Raw genomic sequence first — 19,629 nt, 5'->3', positions numbered from 1 at the left:
TGGTAAAGTATTTTTGTTCTGTTAGGTGACTGTAGTCTAGTAAATGACTATCTAAAGAAGCAATCCTTTTAAATAAGTAAGTTTATTGCAAGTCTCCACAAAATATTCTTGATACAGTAGCATCCATTAAAAAGCTGTTTTACCAAAATAAAAACAAAAAGATAAATCACATTAGAACGTACTAGGGGGGAATTACACTTAGTGTATGTGTACAGTTAAAGGCATTCCAAAAGGAATCACAATATATATTTTTCTCATTGTGTAACAAGGGAGCGAGGTTGCTATGCATGATTCCATTTTAATTGCAAAAACAGTCTGGCCTAAGACCCACACAACTGCATATTCCCGTGTTTAACATAATTCAACTTTCAGAAGATCTTTAACCAGTCTAATGAATTAAAGCCACACTATGTTAACACTGCCTTCCGTTTCACATCTGAGACAACCAGAGAAACATTCAATACTCATGCACAACCCTGTATAGCACTTCCATCTCTGAGCAAGAGCAATACAAACTATTTTATCATACAGCACTATAAGCATCTCAGAATTTAACCCAGATTAAAGCAAGCTTGCATAATAAGTATGGCCGGCACAATACCAGTATTGCGATACTCGTTAGTATCGTGGCAAAGAAATAAAACACAAAGCAGATTTAACTATTTCGGAAAACAGCCCCATGTATGTTGGAAACATACAATCAGTGGCCAGTTTATTAGGTACACCACCCCGTTCACGAAAATGGTTTGCTCCTACAGACAGTGAGTCATGTGGCCTGCTATATAAAGCAGGAACACAGGCATCGTAGCATTCAGTTACTGTTCGATTGAACGTTAGAATGGGCAAAACGAGTGACCTAAGCGACTTTAAGCATGGTATGATCTTCGGTGTCAGGTGTGCCGGTTCTCAGAAACGGACGGCCTCCAGGGCTTTTCACACACGACAGTGGTGAGAATGGTGCGGGGGGATAAAATCCTGTCAGCGGCAGGCCTGTGGGCGAAAACAGCTCGTTGATGAGAGAGGTTGTGGGAGAATGGCAAGAATTGTGCAAGCTGCGAGGCCGGCCACAAACTGGCAAATAATGGCACAGTACAAGTGGTGTACAGAACAGCATTTCGGAACGCACAACTCGTCGGTCCTTATCACGGATGGGATTTTGCAGCCCATCCGGTTTCTACTCCTATCAGCTAAAAACAAGAAGAAGTGGCTCCACTGGGCACACAATCACCAACACTGGACAGTTGAGGAGTGGAAAAACATTGCCCGGTCCGGCAAATCTCGGTTCCTGTTGAGTCATGCTGATAGCAGAGTCAAGATCTGGCATTTAGCAACATGAGTCTGACTACGTTGCTATCCTGCCTGGTGTGAACGGTACAGGCTGGTGGCGGTGGTGTAATGGTGTGGGGAATGCTTTCCCTGGCACACATCAGGTCCATTGATACCAATTGAGTAATGTTTGAATGCCACACCTTGAAGAATTCATGACCCTGAGATTTCAGGCTGTTCTGGGGGCAAAAGGGATCTGGCCCGGTACTAGGTGGGTGTTCCTAATAAACTGGCTGCTGAGTGTACATTACTACTCATCCAGAATCACAGTTATTTATTTTTCCAAGATATAGCAGACAATATTTACATACAGAAGGTTTTTAAAGGGCCAAAGAGTTTGATCTGCTTCGTGTTTACATTTTTGCAATGGAAAAAATATTGCGATATTAGTATTGTCCCAGCCCTAATAATAAGATACGTTTTGTAAAGTGCTGTGTACAGACAATACAATAATATTTAAATGTTTTGTTCCAATAAACATTTACAGCATTTACAACCATTTGGCAGAGAGAGGTGTATGTACTGTACTGTACTGTATATACAACCATTTGGTCACTATCATAAGGCAGGAAGCGCCGAATGAATCATATCCCTAAACACACACCCTTAACAGACTACAGCCAGGGCTTTGTATGCATTGACGATTTTAATCATTCATGATTTCTCACAAAATGTCCAGGCATCCATCCAGGCATCCATCCAGAAGGCCAGAGAGAGGACTTCCTGTGACAGAGAGGCAGGTCTGATACTGAGGGAAACTTCAGTTCCAGTGTGCCCCCTGCTGGAAGAGTCGATTATTCAGTTAGCCACTCCCGGGGCCTCTGGGATGAGGGAGGCAAAGAAGGCTTTGAAGAAGATCCAGGCACTCCAAACGACGGACACCCCGTGTTGAGGCACAGGTACTGCAGTCAGCGGGTGTGGTTCATCAGGTCCAACCTCCGCCTCGGCCCCCTCTTCTCCTGCAGGGACCTCCACCTGAGGGAAGAGGAGAGACTCTGTTAGCCCCACCACCAGAGTTCAGATATAAAACAAACACTTAAACTGTATTTTTTTCAACACAGTTAAATGAAACTATATCAGGGGAGTCAAACAGGGCCAGGATGATACCAGTATAACTAATATTTTTCCATGGCAAAAATGAAAACACAAATTAGACCATTCTCTTCGGTCCTTTGAAAACCTACTGTATGGTGCATTCGGAAAGTATTCAGACCCCTTGACTTTTTCCACATTTTGTTAAGTTACAACCTTATTCTAAAATGGATTAAATAGTTTTCCCCCCCCTTATTAATCTATACACAATACCCCATAATGACAAAACAAAAACAGTTTTTTTGAAATATCACATTTACATCAGTATTCAGACCCTTTACTCTGTACTTTGTTGAAGAACTTTTGGCAGCGATTGCAGCCTCGAGTCTTCTTGGGTATGACGCTACAAGCTTAGCACGTGTATTTGGGCAGTTTTTCCCCATTCTTCTCTGCAGATCATTTTAACCTCCGTCAGGTTGGATGGGCAGCATCTCTGCACATCTATTTTCAGGTCTCTCCAGAGACGTTCGATCGGGTTCAAGTCCGGGCTCTGGCTGGACCACTCAAGGACATTCAGAGACTTGGCCCGAAGCCACTCCTGTGTTGTCTTGGCTGTGTGCTTAGGATCATTGTCCTGTTGGAAGTCCGAGGTCCTGAGCGCTCTGGAGCAAGTTTTCATCAAGGATCTCATTCATCTTTCCCTCGATCCTGATTAGTCTCCCAGTCCCTGCCGCTAAAAAACATCCCCTCAATATGATGCTGTCACCACCATGCGGCAGGTAGCCTAGTGGTTAGAGCGTTGGACTAGTAACCGAAGGTTGCAAGATCAACTCCCTGAGCTGATAAGGTAAAAATCTGTCGTTCTGCCCCTGAACAAGGCAGTTAACCCACTGTTCCTAGGCTGTCATTGAAAATAAGAATTTGTTCTTAACTGACTTGCCTAGTTTAATAAAGGTAAAAATAATATAATAAAAAAATGCTTCAGCGTACAGATGGTGCCAGGTTTCATTCAGACGTGACACTTGGCATTCAGGCCAAAGAGTTCAATCTTGGTTTCATCAGACCATCATGGTCTTAAAGTCCTTTCGGTGCCTTCCATCTGGCCACTCTACCATAAAGACATGATTGGTGGAGTGCTACAGAGATGGTTGTCCTTCTGGAAGGTTCTCCCATCTGTCAGAGTGACCATCAGGTTCTTGGTCACCTCCCTGACCAAGGCACTTCTCCCACAATTGCTCCGTTTGGCCAGGCGGCCAGCTCTAGGAACAGTCTTGGTGGTTCCAAACTTCTTCCATTTAAGAATGTTGGAGGCCACTGTGTTCTTAATACCTTCAATGCTGCAGATATTTTTTGGTACCCTTCTCCTGATCTGTGCCTCGACCCAATCCTGTCTCGGAGCTCTACGGACAATTCCTTCGACCTTATGGCTTGGTTTTTGCTCTGACATGCATTGTCAACTGTGGGACCTTATATAGACAGGTGTGTGCCTTTCCAAATCATTTCCAATCAATTGAATTTACCACAGGTGGACTCCAATCAAGTTGTGGAAACATCTCAAGGATGATCAATGGAAACAGGATGCACCTGAGCTCAATTTCGAGTCTCATAGCAAAGGGTCTGAATACGTAAGTAAGGTATTTCAGTTTTTAAAAACCTGTTTTCACTTTGTCATTATGTGGTATTGTGTGTAGATTGATGATAATAAAAATATTTTAAAAATCGTAGATTTTAGAATAAGGCTGTAACGTAACAAAATGTGGAAAAGGGAAGGGCTCTGAATACTTCCCGAATGCACTGTATGTAACATTGTGTGCTATAGCTTGAAAAATCAATAAATGTGACTGGATGACAACATAATAATGCTTGTTTCCAACATTAGGGCTGTTTTCCTAAAGAAGTTAAATCCGCTTCTTTCCTGGGACACAAACTCAATATACTTCAAAATGACTAAAACCAAATCTAAACTGTGTAGAAATGACAATGGACCAACATTTATACAGTTCTTGACTGTCCAGCTTGCTAATAATCCCCAAAATTAAAGCTAGACAGTCAGGGAGTATTGAAAATTACAAAAACAATGGATAGAGGACTATCTTTTGCTAATTCTGACAGCTAGGAAGTATAACCAAGTTTCAGTGCACCCCTCTGGACCACGTTGAAGAACGAATACGACCCCTGGGACAAAATTTGTTTGACACCCCTGCTCTACACGCTGTGTGACGAATGTTACTACATAAGGCAGTACATGCCTTGTAATGAAGCCATATCTGTTTTCCACCCCCAGAGATCCAGCCCCTGAGGAAATGTGTCTTACCGGTGGCACTGGGTTCCTGTCCTGGTTCTGGATGACCTCAGGGACCAAGTTGTTTTGACCTCTGACCAGGGGCCTTTGTCTGAAGGGGAACCAGCCTGCTGTGTGCCTGAGAGGAAGACAACTGGGATTAATAAAGTAGATCTGCATGATTCTTCTCAAACTGTGCATCTATTACACAGTCAGAGTATACAGGATATTTGTGGTGGTCCCCATTTGCATTTCCAGTTAAGACCAGGTGGTGCAAACAAAGAGGAAGTACAGACTGACTGACATGTTAATAATGGTCACTCTATTTACATTCCTATAACCAGGCCAACTTTCCTTCCAGCACACTGAGTCCAATCTAATCATTAGCGTGGGCGGTGGAGTACTAGCGGCTAAACCTTGTTACACATAAAGATAAGGCTTAGGTCCCATTCTGCCACGTCTGTCCAGATTAGTTGATCAGGGAGGGAGTAGTGCCCTTGAGCTGATGCCCATATCTATAGTAACCGTAGCAGAGATGAGGCCTGCTGTACCAGGCAGCTCTCAGCAGCACATAGAGAAACACTCAACCAGCACTACATATCCTCACATTAGACTGACATATGGGAAAACATTCAGGACACTGCGGTCACAACGAACTCACAGACTGTGTTAGTTCCCCTCAACATCTCTCAACCTCTCTCAAACACACACAGCTTTGTCTCCAGTCATACTTTTGGAATGTGTGGTTTGGATGAGAGAGCGGATTCCAGAGCCTGAGGGAGTTGCACAATGGACAGAGCGTGTGACTGCAACACACATCTCTTCTTTGCTGATTAGCACAACATATGGCCCTCATTCTCTCAGGACTACTGTATGGGTGCCTTCATCTGCCCATCACCCATGGCCAATGCCAGCCTCACCATTCGCAGACAGGCTATACACAGAGCCATGTATTTAGAGAGTTGGGCCATTGAGGTTTCTGCATTATGATGCATTTAGATGACTCTACAACATGATATGGCAGCCATGTTAGCACCTCATTAACATTACATTGGGAATAATGTCTAGAATGAGCATTACGACGCATTTACATGACACTTGAAAACATTATTGTCAGCCATGTTAGTGCCGATTAATATAACATGGAGAATATGAACAATATTCAAACTTCTAAAAGTTGGCCAAACTCTCTAAATACATGGCTCTGGCTACAGAGTACCACAGTATGAGTCAAAATACCCATAAAACCTAGCGGTCAAACAGGGAAATGGTTCCAATCGTTTTTCCACCATTCATTTTTCCCATTGGGCATTTTAGAAACACTTCAAATAAGGGTTGTTTTTTGTCTAGGCGTACCCTGGTGTGACGTTTTGATAACCATGTAAATCTCTGTAGGACAAGGTGACTTTTATCAATATATTCGCCTGTATTTACACCCAAAAAATGGAATGCTAATTAGCTGCTAATATGGTAATCGTTAAAAAAAATGACAAACGCCATGATGGTCTGGAGAAGACTGACGAATCGAGGCAAAAGTTAATCCAGAGATTCTTCCCATCTAATGTTAGCTAAATGTAGTAATGAATAAATTGGCTACATTTCTTTCAATGGACAATTCCGTGAACTGTCTTGTGCAAGTTTTAAACGGACACAATACCTGTTAGCAAAGGGGTCCGCTAGAGTTGACATGCAGGAGCTTGCAGGGATTTGTAGTTTGCATGACGTCTACTTGGATGCTAATTAGCATTTTTTGAATATGAGAGTGAACAAAGCCGAACAGATAAAGAAGTCACCTTGTCCAAGAGAGATTTACACAGTTATCAAAACGTCACGCCATGGTAAGCCTACACAAAACACAGACCTTATTTTAAGTGTTGATAAAATCCTCTATTAATAGTGGAAAAACAATTGGAACAATTTCCCTGTTTGACCGCTAGGTTTTATGGGTATAACGACACCTCCACTGTGGGGCTCTATACAGTTATAGACATAATACACAACAACATACCTTGTTTTACAACAAAAAAACACAGTCACATCAACAGTCAACTCACAGGTACATAAGGAGCAGGCTGCTCATGACAAGGGCGAAGCGGCTCAGGCTGGAGTAGAAGTAGACAATACTGAGAAACACTCCCAGACGGGCAGCCGTGTACACCCAATCCAGCCAATCACGATCCATTTCCTCCTCATCCTCCATCACAGGCCCGCCCTGGGCATTCATCCGCAGGTTCTGATTGGCGGCTCCTGGGTTGATAAAGGCACCGTCCTGCGCATTCTGATTGGCTGGCAGGTTGTCAATGGGGGCCTGATTGGGCAGGGCTGCTGGGACAGCGGCTTGGTGGGGAGCAGCAGGCAGGGATGGGCCTGCAGCTGGGGCAAAGGGGGCAGAAGCTGCTGCTGCGTAGGCTGCATGGCTATGGGACAAAAGACAGACACGGTTTCTCAATATGCATACTACCATGCTCCACACTCTCATTCTCCGACTACGTTCTCTTGAGTACGTTCTTGTGAGGACGAGTGTGTGGTGAATGCATAAAACATCCCCCTACTGTATTACCTCCCCCTCCCGTATTACCCCCCCTACTGTATTACCTCCCCCTCCCCCTACTGTATTACCTCCCCCTCCCCCTACTGTATTACCTCACACTACACCTCCCATTCACTGAACCTTCTTCCAGCCAGGACAATTACAACAATAGACTAAACAAGATATACACAAAGAAAATGTTTTACTTCATAATTATCAGCTAACGTTAGATATGTGAATCATAATAATCTAGCTAGCCAGCTAGTTAAACAGGCAAAAATTACCTAAAACTAATGTTATGCAAGGTAGCTACCAATTATTCGTGACTAGCTAGCTAGCTAGCTAGCCAGCCAGCCAGTTAGCCCTATTGACTTACTATGGACTTAGCTACACATTTACTGAACCGTCTTCCTGCCAGGACAATGGCAATAGAGACTAAATAAGATATACACAAAGCAGACGTTTTACGTCCTAACTATCTGCTAGCTGTGTGAATCGTAATAATGAAGCTAACCAGATATTTTTGCTTGTTAAACTGACCTAAAACTAATATTATACAAGGTAGATGTCAATTCTTTGGGGGTAGCTGGCTAAAAATTATTTGTGGCTATCTGGCTAACAGTCGTAGCTAGCAAGTTAGCTTGCATCGATGCATGCTTCAAAATATGTACAAATGGAGTACGCATTCAAGAAGTGCCCTTCGTGCTCCGTTTCGCATACTTTGATTTGGACTCATACTCCGACCCTCCCGTGCTCCAATTTGCATGCTCGGAGCACGGTACTATGTATTTTGAGAAACACCCACAGTAAGCCAGGAGTGTCAAACTAATTTTGCACCGCATTTGTTTTCGATCACTTAGCAAGCTGGACAGAGTGAAGAGACTATAAATGATTTGATCCAGGATTTGTTTTATATTTGCGGGCAAAAATGCTTGATCTTGCAGCTGTAAATCTGACATTTTACATGGCAATATGCAGTGACTTTGCCCGATTTATCAAAAAATTGTGCTGACGAGGAAAAAAGTTGGTCGATGTGTGGCTTGATTGAACCATATTATGCAGTTAATGTGCGGTGATTGGTTGAAATTGCGAGCCCTCTTTTTGTAATGCAGTGATGGCTCAGTTTTATGCAATAATATTGCTATGATTTGACTGTTTAATGAGCAAATAGTGCAGTAATTGTTCAAATTCGCAACCCCTTGCATATAATGCAGGAAATTGTTGATTTTTAAAAAATTGCGATCGTAGAGGGACTGCTAAATGTAGGTCCATTATCATTTCTCCACAGTTGGTTTTAGTCATTTTAATGTTAATTGAGATCTCCCTTTATAGCATATGGCCCTGCGAGCTTACACCCCTGGTCTAAGCCAAACATACTTCATTAAGTATTTTCCCTGCTTAAAATTATGCTATGGCAAGACAGTAGGAAGTCATTACTAAATGTGATAAAATGCTTGGGATTGAATACTTACTACTGCATGTAGTATTGGCGAGCATACATGTGCTGCAGCCAGAGCAGCTGTTGAGGGCTGTAGAGGGAGTAGGTGGGGAAGGTTGGGTTGGTTATCTCTGCTGCCCCTGGCCTAGAGACACACAGGATAAGAGCAGTGTGAATTGCATGTCATGTCAGAATGAAGGATAGACCAACGTATTACATCTCTCCCAGCAATATAACGTTTCATAAAGCAACACAAGTAATAGAGCTATACTTAAATCCAAACTGGTTCTCTAGCAGATTAGTAAGAGTGTCTCACCCCATGTTCAAGAATGGCCTTTTTCCCTTTATTCAGATTACAAATGCTCACTTTTGGTTATTTGAAAACAAAATAATCTCCAAAATATAGTTATTTTTTAAACAAGCCATAGAAAGTTTGTTGCAATTTCAGTTTACTCAACCAGAAAAGACAGAACAAATAATACAACAAATATTGTGGTTAAACTCAAATATACTAATTGATAAAAACAATGACTTTATTTTTTGATAAATGTATGTCACACATGCAGCTAATACAAATATATGGAAATGTCTGCTCTATCCAAAATTACAACCAACTAATTGCAGCACTACCGCAAAAATGGAAGAGGCAAGGGGGAAGGGAGAAAAAGTAAGGAACTTGTCTGTCGGCTCTGCATTAAAGAGCAAAATTGGTTAAAGGAAATTGTGATAAATAAAAATATATACTAGTTTAATTTAAGGACCAAACAATTGACAGCTGTGCAAAATAGTTGGGAAGAGATTTTTGATGTAACGATTACATGGCACATGGTTTATGAATTGACACGCAAAATGACGCCGGAATCAAAACTTCTAATTTTTCCATTTATATGTATACAAAATTCTTGCAACCAATAGAATGTTACATATATGGGGGATATAATTTTACCAGCTCTGCAGATTTTGCTGCGAGGAGGCAGAGTCATTAGATCATTTATTTTGGTCCTGTTCATATGTAGCTCGTTTTTGGTCACAGGTCCAGGAATGGCTGAAGAATTGCAACAATTACCTGGAGCTAACCTGGCAGATAGCACTACTGGGTGATTTGAAAAGTTGTAGTCAAATCGATCAATAATATAATAATACTTTAAGCAGAAAATTGTATCTTTAATTTACAATCTGTAGAAACCATAAGAATAGAAAGGTTTAGAATTTTGGTGAAGCATCACAGCACAATTGAAAAATATATGGCAAACAGAAATCCAATTTGGATGGTGTTAAGAGATACAGTTGAAGTCGGAAGTTTACATACACTTAGGTTCGTGTCATTAAAACTCATTTTTCAACCACTCCACACATTTCTTGTTAACCTCTCTAGGGTAGGGGGCAGTATTTGCACGGCCGGATAAAAAAACGTACCCGATTTAATCTGGTTATTACTACTGCCCAGAAACTAGAATATACATATAATTATTGGCTTTTGATAGAAAACACCCTAAAGTTTCTAAAACTGTTTGAATGGTGTCTGTGAGTATAACAGAACTCATATGGCAGGCAAAAACCTGAGAAGATTCCTTACAGGAAGTGGCCTGTCTGACCATTTCTTGGGCTTCTACACTCTCTTTATTGAAAACTGAGGATCTCTGCTGTAACGTGACACTTCCTACGGCTCCCATAGGCTCTCAGAAGGCGGCAAACCGGTGAATGATGTCTTTGCAGGCCCTGGCTGAAAAACAGTAGCGCATTTGGATAATGGTCGATCAGAGAACAATGAGACTGAGGCGCGTGCACGAGGCGACACCATGTTTTTATTTTTTCGTCTTTGAACTAAAACAGGGTTTCCCGGTCGGAATATTATCGCTTTTTTACGAGAAAAATCACATAAAAATTTATTTTAAACAGCGGTTGACATGCTTCGAAGTACGGTAATGGAATATTTAGAATTTTTTTGTCACGAAACGCGTCGGGCGCGTCACCCTTCGGATAGTGTCTTGAACGCACGAACAAAACAGAGGATATTTGAACATAACTATGGATTATTTTGAACCAAACCAACATTTGTTATTGAAGTAGAAGTCCTGGGAGTGCATTCTGACGAAGAACAGCAAAGGTAATCAAATTTTTCTAATAGTAAATCGGAGTTTGGTGAGGGCCAAACTTGGTGGGTGTCTAAATAGCTAGCCAGTGATGGCTGGGCTATCTACTCAGAATATTGCAAAATGTGCTTTTGCCGAAAAGCTATTTTAAAATCGGACATAGCGATTGCATAAAGGAGTTCTGTATCTATAATTCTTAAAATAATTGTTATGTTTTTTGTGAACGTTTATCGTGAGTAATTTAGTAAATTCACCGGAAGTTTGCGGTGGGTATGCTAGTTCTGAACGTCACATGCTAATGTAAAAAGCTGTTTTTTGATATAAATATGAACTTGATTGAACAAAACATGCATGTATTTTATAACATAATGTCCTAGGTGTGTCATCTGATGAAGATCATCAAAGGTTAGTGCTGCATTTAGCTGTGGTTTGGGTTTATGTGACATTATATGCTAGCTTGAAAAATGGGTGTCTGATTATTTCTGGCTGGGTACTCTGCTGACATAATCTAATGTTATGCTTTCGTTGTAAAGCCTTTTTGAAATCGGACAGTGTGGTTACATTAACGAGAGTCTTGTCTTTAAAATGGTGTAAAATAGTCATATGTTTGAGAAATTGAAGTAATAGCATTTCTAAGGTATTTGAATAACGCGCCACGGGATTCGACTGGCTGTTGAGTAGGTGGGACGGTCCCACATAACCTAGAGAGGTTAACAAACTATAGTTTTGGCAAGTGTTTTTTTTTTCTCTTCACCTTTATTTAACCTGGTAAGCTAGTTGAGAACAAGTTCTCATTTACAACTGCGACCTGGCCAAGATAAAGGCGCTGCAGGCTACCTTAACCTCTCTAGGGTAGGGGGCAGTATTTTCACGGCCGGATGAAAAACGTACCCAAATCAAAACGGCCTACTACTCGGGCCCAGGAACTAGAATTTTTACTCGGGCCCAGGAACTAGAATATGCATATTATTAGTAGATTTGGCTAGAAAACACTCTGAAGTTTCTAAAACGGTTTGAATGATGTCTGTGAGTATAACAGAACTCATATGGCAGGCAAAAACCTGAGAAAAATCGAACCAGGAAGTGAGAATTCTGGGGCTTGTAGTCCTTTCAAGTCATTGCCTATCAAACACACAGTGACTTAGGGTTCATTTTGCACTTCCTAAGACTTCCACTAGATGTCAACAGTCTTTAGAAAGTTGTTTGAGGCGTCTATGATGAACAGAGAGCGAACAGAGGAAGTTGGAAGTTGTTGACTCAGGAAGGTACTGGCGTTCGTTGGCGCGCTTTCACGTGAGAGTTAGCTGTGTTCCAAAACGTTTTTCAAGACATTGCAATCGTCCGGTTGGAATATTATTGAAGTTCTAAGTGATAAAGGCCCTAAAGATTGATGCTATACAACGTTTGACATGTTTGAACGAATGTAAATAGAACTTTTTTTACTTTTCGTCGTGACATTTTCCTCGCGCTTCCTACACTTAGCTTACTGAATGCGCTAACAACAAGGAGCTATTTGGACATAAATTATGGACTTTATCGAACAAAGCAACATTTATTGTGGACCTGGGATTCCTGGAAGTGCCTTCTGATGAAGATCATCAAAGTGAATATTTCTAATGCTATTTATGATTTTAGATGACTCCAAAATGGCAGGTATCTGTATTGCCTAGTGTATTTTTCTGAGCGCAGTACTCAGATTATTGCAAAGTGTGCTTTCCTCGTGAAGCTTTTTTGAAATCTGTCACAGCGTTTGCATAAAGGAGATGTTCATCTATAATTCTTTGAATAACAGTTTAATATTTTATCAACGTTTATGGTGAGTATTTTTGTAAATTGTTGTGCTGATTCACCGGCAGTATTGGAGGCAAAATATTTTCTGAACATCACGCGCCAATGTAAAATGGGGTTTATGGATATAAATATGAACTTTATCGAACAAAAAATTTATGTATTGTGTAACATGATGTCCTAGGAGTGTCATCTGATGAAGATCGTCAAAGGTTAGTGCATAATTTTAGCTGGTTTTCTGGTTTATGTGAGGCCTGTCCTTGCTAGGAAAATGGCTGTGTGCTTTTTCTTGTGTTGGAACTGTCCTAACATAATCTAACTTTATGCTGTCGCCATAAAGCCTTTTTGAAATCGGACAATGTGGTTACATTAATGAGACGTGTACCTTTAAAATGGTGTAAAATAGTCCTTTGTTTGAGAACTTTGAATTATGACATTTTGTGGTTTTGAATTTGGCGCTCTGATTTTTCACTGGCTGTTGAATAGTGTGAAGCGTCCCACCTGCCCAAGAGAGGTTAAGAGAGTCATAGTTGCTCTCGCTGTAATCTGCGCGACGCTGATATTTACATACTGGTATGAGGAGCACAGCGCCACTACAGGAGTTCCGCCGGTTGGATTTCTTCACTTTGACATCCGCTTACGCCAAACCCGTCAAGCCTGACATTTCTACGTTATATAGGTTGCGCATCAGCCGCCTTCCTTCCTACCGGAGGCTTTATTTACTCCCCACAATGCAACACACTTGTGGGCTTCAAAGTTCCCTTTTCACTCCTCTTATCTAGCTTTAACCCAGCCTTAGTTGAACGAGCAGAGGTTCAGCGTAATCAGCGGAATTCCCTACTAACGGGCCCTTCGGTACGCTCCATATCGGTGATGGAAGGCGGGGCACAATTGTACTTCAATGGTTCACTTGACCCAGCCTGTACTCCTTGGAGCTAACCGCATTTGAGACGGTGTACGGCGGCCAGGAGCAAAAACTCCCTATTAGTCGGCCCAATGGAGAAACCCTGGGAGGACCAGGCTCCTCGGAGTGGCCAGTCCTCTGAGGCTGTGCCGAGTCAAGATAAGAAGATTTCACCAGTGGAACCCTACCCACTGGCGGCACCTTTTTTTGGCTGTCAGGAAGTGCATCCTGTATGACTTAGCTCACGTCAGGACCTGCTTCCCTTTAGTATCTGCTCAAGGTCGCACTTAATTGGGCATATTTAGACCGTTTCAGTGTTGTCTACGTCTTGGTTATCAATCACTGCTTTACTCTTTTATTCTCATCACCATTGTTAGGTGTTGGGATCCTGTCTCCTGGCCCTTTTGTTTATACATTTCTTGCCCGCTATAATTACCATCTATTGATGGCACAGCCCTATTGCGTGGACCTTAATACTCTTTTGTTTTATTCTCATCACCATTATTGGGTGTTGGGGTCCTGTCTCTTGGCCCCTTTGTTTATAGATTTCTTGGCCGCTATAATCACCATCTATTGATGGCATGGCCTTATTACTTGGACATTATTTACATTCACCCTCAATTCCACTATTGGGGTTACCTATGGGCAGGTAGTTCACCGGGTAAGGGTTGGAAGGGCCTCCCCTTAAACCCCCTGTCCCAAGGCGCTTGGACCTCTACTGTCCAGGGCTTAAGATTACACTGCCCTTCACAAAGAAAAGAGAACTCTCCCCGGGGCTCCCGCCAGCTTCTCCGGGATCGGTCGCATTACTGCACTGGATGCCTCGCGGTGCCCGTCTCTGCCACTCCGGATTCGGGGATTTGAACCCGACTCCCTCCCTTCCGAACGGCGTTCGCCCATCTCTTAGGACCGACTGACCCATGTTCAACTGCTGTTCTCCACTTCGGCCTTCAAAGTTCTCGTTTGAATATTTGCTACTACCACCAAGACCTGCACCCGCGGCGGCTCCACCCGGGCCCGTGCCCTAGGCTTCCGTACTCACCGCGGCGGCCCTCCTACTCGTCGCGGCATAGCCCTCGAGGCTCTCGTGGCCGGCGACGGCCAGGTATGGGCCCAACGCTCCAGCGCCATCCATTTTCAGGGCTTGTTGATTCGGCAGGTGAGTTGTTACACACTCCTTAGCGGATTCCGACTTCCATGGCCACCGTCCTGCTGTCTATATCGACCAACACCTTTTGTGGGGTCTGATGAGCGTCGGCATCGGGCGCCTTAACCTGGCATTCGGTTCATCCCGCAGCGCCAGTTCTGCTTACCAAAAGTGGCCCACTAAGTGGCTCGCATTCCACGTCCGGCTCCAAGCCAGCGAGCCGGGCTTCTTACCCATTTAAAGTTTGAGAATAGGTTGAGATCGTTTCGGCCCCAAGACCTCTAATCATTCGCTTTACCAGATAAAACTGCGAGACTTCGAGCGCCAGCTATCCTGAGGGAAACTTCGGAGGGAACCAGCTACTAGATGGTTCAATTAGTCTTTCGCCCCTATACCCAGGTCGGATGACCGATTTGCACGTCAGGACCGCTACGGACCTTCACCAGAGTTTCCTCTGGCTTCGCCCTGCCCAGGCATAGTTCGGGTCCTATCGGTTAGGACATCTACTTTGTGCATGACAAGTAATTTTTCCAACAATTGTTTACAGACAGATTATTTAACTTTTAATTCACTGTACCACAATTCTAGTGGGTCAGAAGTTTACATACACTAAGTTGACTGTGCCTTTAAACAGCTTGGAAAATTCCAGAAAATGATGTCATGGCTTTAGAAGCTTCTGATAGGCTAATTGACATCATTTGAGTCAATTGGAGGTGTACCGTGGATGTATTTCAAGGCCTACCTTCAAACTCAGTGCCTCTTTGCTTGACATCATGGGAAAATCAAAAGAAATCAGCCAAGACCTCAGACCAAAAATTGTAGACCTCCACAAGTCTGGTTCATCCTTGGGAGCAATTTCCTAACACCTGAAGGTACCACGTTCATCTGTACAAACAATAGTACGCAAGTATAAACACCATAGGACCATGCAGCCGTCATACCGCTCAGAAAGGAGATGCATTCTGTCTCCTAGAGATGAACATACTTTGGTGCGAAAAGTGCAAATCAATCCCAGAACAACAGCAAAGGACCTTGAGAAGATGCTGGAGGAAACAGGTACAAAAATATCTATATCCACAGTAAAACGAGTCCTATATCGGCATAACCTGAAAGGCCGCTCAGCAAGGAAGAAGCCACTGCTCTGAAAAAAAAGCCAGACTAAGGTTTGGAACTGCACATGGGGACAAAGATCATACTTTTTGGAGAAATGTCCTCTGGTCTGATGAAACAAAAATAGAACTGTTTGGCCATAATGACCATGGTTATGTTTGGAGGAAAAAGGGGGAGGCTTGCAAGCCGAAGAACACCATCCCAACCGTGAAGCACGGGGGTGGCAGCATCATGTTGTGGAGGTGCTTTGCTGCAGGAGGGACTGGTGAACTTCACAAAATAGATGGCATCATGAGGGGCGAAAATAATGTGGATATATTGAAGCAACATCGCAAGACATCAGTCAGGAAGTTAAAGCTTGGTCGCAAATGGGTCTTCCAAATGGACAATGACCCCAAGCATACTTCCAAAGTTGTGGCAAAATGGCTTAAGTACAACAAAGTCAAGGTACTGGAGTGGCCATCACAAAGCCCTGACCTCAATCTTATAGAAAATTTGTGGGCAGAACTGAAAAAGCGTGTGCGAGCAAGGAGGCCTACAAACCTGACTCAGTTACACCAGCTCTGTCAGGAGGAATGGGCCAAAATTGACCCAACTTATTGTGGGAAGCTTGTGAAAGGCTGCCTGAAACGTTTGACCCAAGTTAAACAATTTATAGGCAATGCTACCAAATACTAATTGAGTGTATGCAAACTTCTGACCCACTGGGAATGTGATGAAAGAAATAAAAGCTGAAATAAATCATTATCTCTACTATTTTTTTGACAATTCACATTCTTAAAATAAAGTGGTGATACTAAGGGAATTTTTACTAGGATTAAATGTCAGAAATTGTGAAAAACTTGAGTTTAAATGTATTTGGCTAAGGTGTATGTAAACTTCCTGCTTCAACTGTAGATGGGAGGGGTTGAATGGAGCTGAAGGGTGGGACTAATGACAACAAGATAACCAATGTAAAACATACTGTGTCTGTAAAATGTATATAGGTTCAGAACTTTTGTGAAATAGCACAGTTAAAAATATATGGCAAACAGAAATCAAACTGGATGGAAATCAGAAATAGATGGGAGAGGTGGAGGTTAAAGAGAGGCCAGGACTAAAAACAAACAAAATATAAGTATTGTAAAATAGATTGTCCGTGAAATGTATATATTACATATAAGCCGAAGTGTTGTTGTTTATTAGTTTATCATTTATATGGTACTAATATCACCAGCATTATGCAAAGAATTCACTTGTCTTGTTAACTCACGTTGTAGTGCCAGGCCATGCGGGTGGGGCGGGAGAGGTGGAAGTGTACCTGCGTTGTCTCAGCTTTGGTTCAGTGGGCACAGATGGGGCTGGGGTGGCACCCTCTGGGTTCTGTCTGGTTGGCATGGCAGAGGGTTGTGGTTCTGGCTCTCTGACCTGAATCAGAAGTGAGACATTGTGTTAACACCACAAGTGCGGACATACATACTGTACAAAGTGGCTGCAGTGAATTTTCAGAGAAGCAATGTTATGGTCTCCAGAGATTCCTAAGGAGAGTAGTTGTGCACCTGTCTCCTGCTATGCACTGAGCTGGGACTCCTCTCTCCAGAGGCCAGAACAGCCTCAGCTCTGACACCTCCACAACCACTGATTGGGGGAATAATTTAGACGATTTAGCTGATAGGGCGTTTTGGCAAATTATTCCTCAACCGTGTGAGGTGTCTTTTTCCTAATCTGAATGTCTGGCTTTGACTGTCCGTTGTCAGCTCCGGGAGTTCCCAATTAAAGCTAGTAGATAATATTCATGAGGTGTGTAGGGTTTCTAAAGGAGAACACAAGGGAATCACAGGCACGGCAGAAATAAAAACAAAAAAGTTTCCTGGTTTGGCACAATATCTAGGGGAGCAACAACTGAGGCATTGTTGACTGATGCTATTTAATGAGTATATTTAACATAGCTTCACCTAGGTCTACATCATAACCTTCACATAGAGTACATGTCACAGTTTGAGATGGGGTTCCATATGGGATAGTTTACCTTTGGTCTTGCTCCTAGTGGACCTCTGGGCTGAGTTCTGACTGCACACACCAGGTGCACAGTGGGTGTTAGGTCCGTCTGTGAAGACATACATACATGATGCAATATCCCAGGCGGCATAAGACACAGTAACATCACATCCATTCTTGGCACAGGACATAGAGAGACACTCATTCAACCTTTTGAAGTACAAAATGTATAACAAAGAGTGGCTATCGAAAAATCTTGAGAAAAGTAGTGAATGCAACATTAAACATGAACTGAGTGATCAAAATCTGACTGATCTATAGTTCAGAAAAGGGGACTGCATTCATAACAGTCCTGACACAAAACAATAGTTCTGAGGGGCTCTATGGGCTTGAACTCCAGGGATGTCAAAGCCCAGTTCAGTTTACTGTCTGTGTTTTGCTCTCTGCATTAATCTGAGCTTCTAGCATTGTAATTCATTGACATAATATACACAGTGTTCAGCACAGTTGTATAGGTAATCCAGTAATACTAAAAATAACTAGGACCTAGGTTTAGCAATTCTCTGCCTAATTTCAGGTATTTGTGTATCCCTGTAGGCAGACTGAATCCCTAGGCACATCATTTTGAATCAATAACTTTTTTTTACTGATGATACCAGCAATCTGAAAGGATGGCACATAACTCAGTATTTGCTAGAGTTTTGAGAATATGTCTAGTTAATATTTAGGCGAATAGGCACACACACGTACCTTTCTGAAAATATCTCTGACATGCAGTTGATCTGGGAGCAGCTTGCCAGAGTAAATGAGTCTCTGATCACTTTCAGCCTGTGGGGGGAAAGGGGGACAGATGTCAGCACACACTGACAGCAACCACGATTTGTACATACACAACTATTTATAGCCTAGCTAGCTGTTTGGATTGCATGATTGTTATTGACAGTAGCTAACGTTACTTGTATGACATTATAGCTGGCTAACTTACTGGACCAGTCTAACTTGGCAAGGACTGGCTAGCTTTCTAGTTATGGGGTAGCTAGCTAGCCAAGTTAGCTAGCTAGCTATCACAATCACTCACCGGGTTGTTTGGGTACACCCTCGATAAATGAGTCTTCAACTCTTTCACTGTCCAGTCCGTGTCAACTCCTTCAATCGTTTGATCCCCGTGGGCTTGATTCGGTGTTTTTATCACAAGAGTGATTGTCTTTTGTCTAACGTTAGGAAAACCACTGTTGTCCATTTTTGTTTTCTTGTGACCTCTCCAACGCGACCTCTTAGTTATAATATCAACGGAGTAAGTAATTACAGCATCTAATCATCAAGGTAAAATGTCAGAAAAACAAAGTAGGAATTAATTTATTCAGCCGACAACTTTTTAGTTGAGATGATGAGGAAGTAAGTAGCTAGCTACACAGCCTGTAGTTCTGTGAAAAGGGATGTTGTTTGGAAACACACGGTGGCTTGCTGTGATTGGATAACCAAGGCTCGTGATGAGACGTGGAGGCTCCTGCTCCGGGAGCAGTCTGTTTATCATACGGGCTGTGAAGTTGCAGTTCATCAGCGGTTCGCAAACTTTTTCTGCACACGACCCCAAATTGACAGTAGAAAACACAGGGGACCCACTTGAAATAAGTATATTCCCTAGTTAACGTCGTGTGTTCACATTCTCTCGTTTTTAGTTCTCGCAAGCTGACCCAACACATGACATTAAAGCGCCTTATATTACCCTAAAATGCTTTGTTGTGAAAAAAGTGGTGGAAAAAGTACCCAATTGTCATACTTGAGTAAAAGTAAAGATACCTTAATAGAAAATGACTCAAGTAAAAGTAAAAGTCACCCAGTAAAATACTACTTGAGTAAAAGTCAAAAAGTATTTGGTTTTAATATACTTAAGTATCAAAAGTAAATGTAATTGCTAAAATATACTTAAGTATCAAAAGTAAAAGTATAAATCATTTCAAATTCCTTATATTAAGCAAACCAGACTTCACAATTATTTGTAT

The 19,629-nt window shown here is 42.3% G+C and overlaps 1 protein-coding gene across 2 annotated transcripts; it reads right to left on the bottom strand.

The window, feature by feature from the left end:
- Positions 1 to 63: 63 nt before the first annotated feature.
- herpud1 (homocysteine-inducible, endoplasmic reticulum stress-inducible, ubiquitin-like domain member 1) lies at positions 64 to 19,123 on the bottom strand. Of its 2 annotated transcripts, none has more exons than XM_029757753.1 (8): positions 18,705 to 19,123; positions 18,377 to 18,454; positions 17,658 to 17,735; positions 16,950 to 17,056; positions 8,642 to 8,752; positions 6,694 to 7,056; positions 4,673 to 4,778; positions 64 to 2,301 (listed from the first exon to the last, which is right to left on the bottom strand). In XM_029757753.1, the coding sequence occupies exons 1-8, from the start codon at positions 18,864 to 18,866 to the stop codon at positions 2,125 to 2,127; spliced, it is 1,182 nt and encodes a 393-aa protein (XP_029613613.1). In that variant the 5' UTR covers positions 18,867 to 19,123; the 3' UTR covers positions 64 to 2,124. The 2 variants fall into 2 exon arrangements, with proteins under 2 accessions (XP_029613613.1, XP_029613611.1); XM_029757751.1 differs by having other exon boundaries at positions 16,902 to 17,056; positions 18,705 to 19,122.
- Positions 19,124 to 19,629: the final 506 nt, after the last annotated feature.

The sequence above is a fragment of the Salmo trutta genome, chromosome 7 (assembly GCF_901001165.1).
Source record: "Salmo trutta chromosome 7, fSalTru1.1, whole genome shotgun sequence".
Classification (NCBI taxonomy): Eukaryota; Metazoa; Chordata; class Actinopteri; order Salmoniformes; family Salmonidae; genus Salmo; species Salmo trutta.
This window is presented reverse-complemented; position numbering and strand designations above follow the sequence as displayed.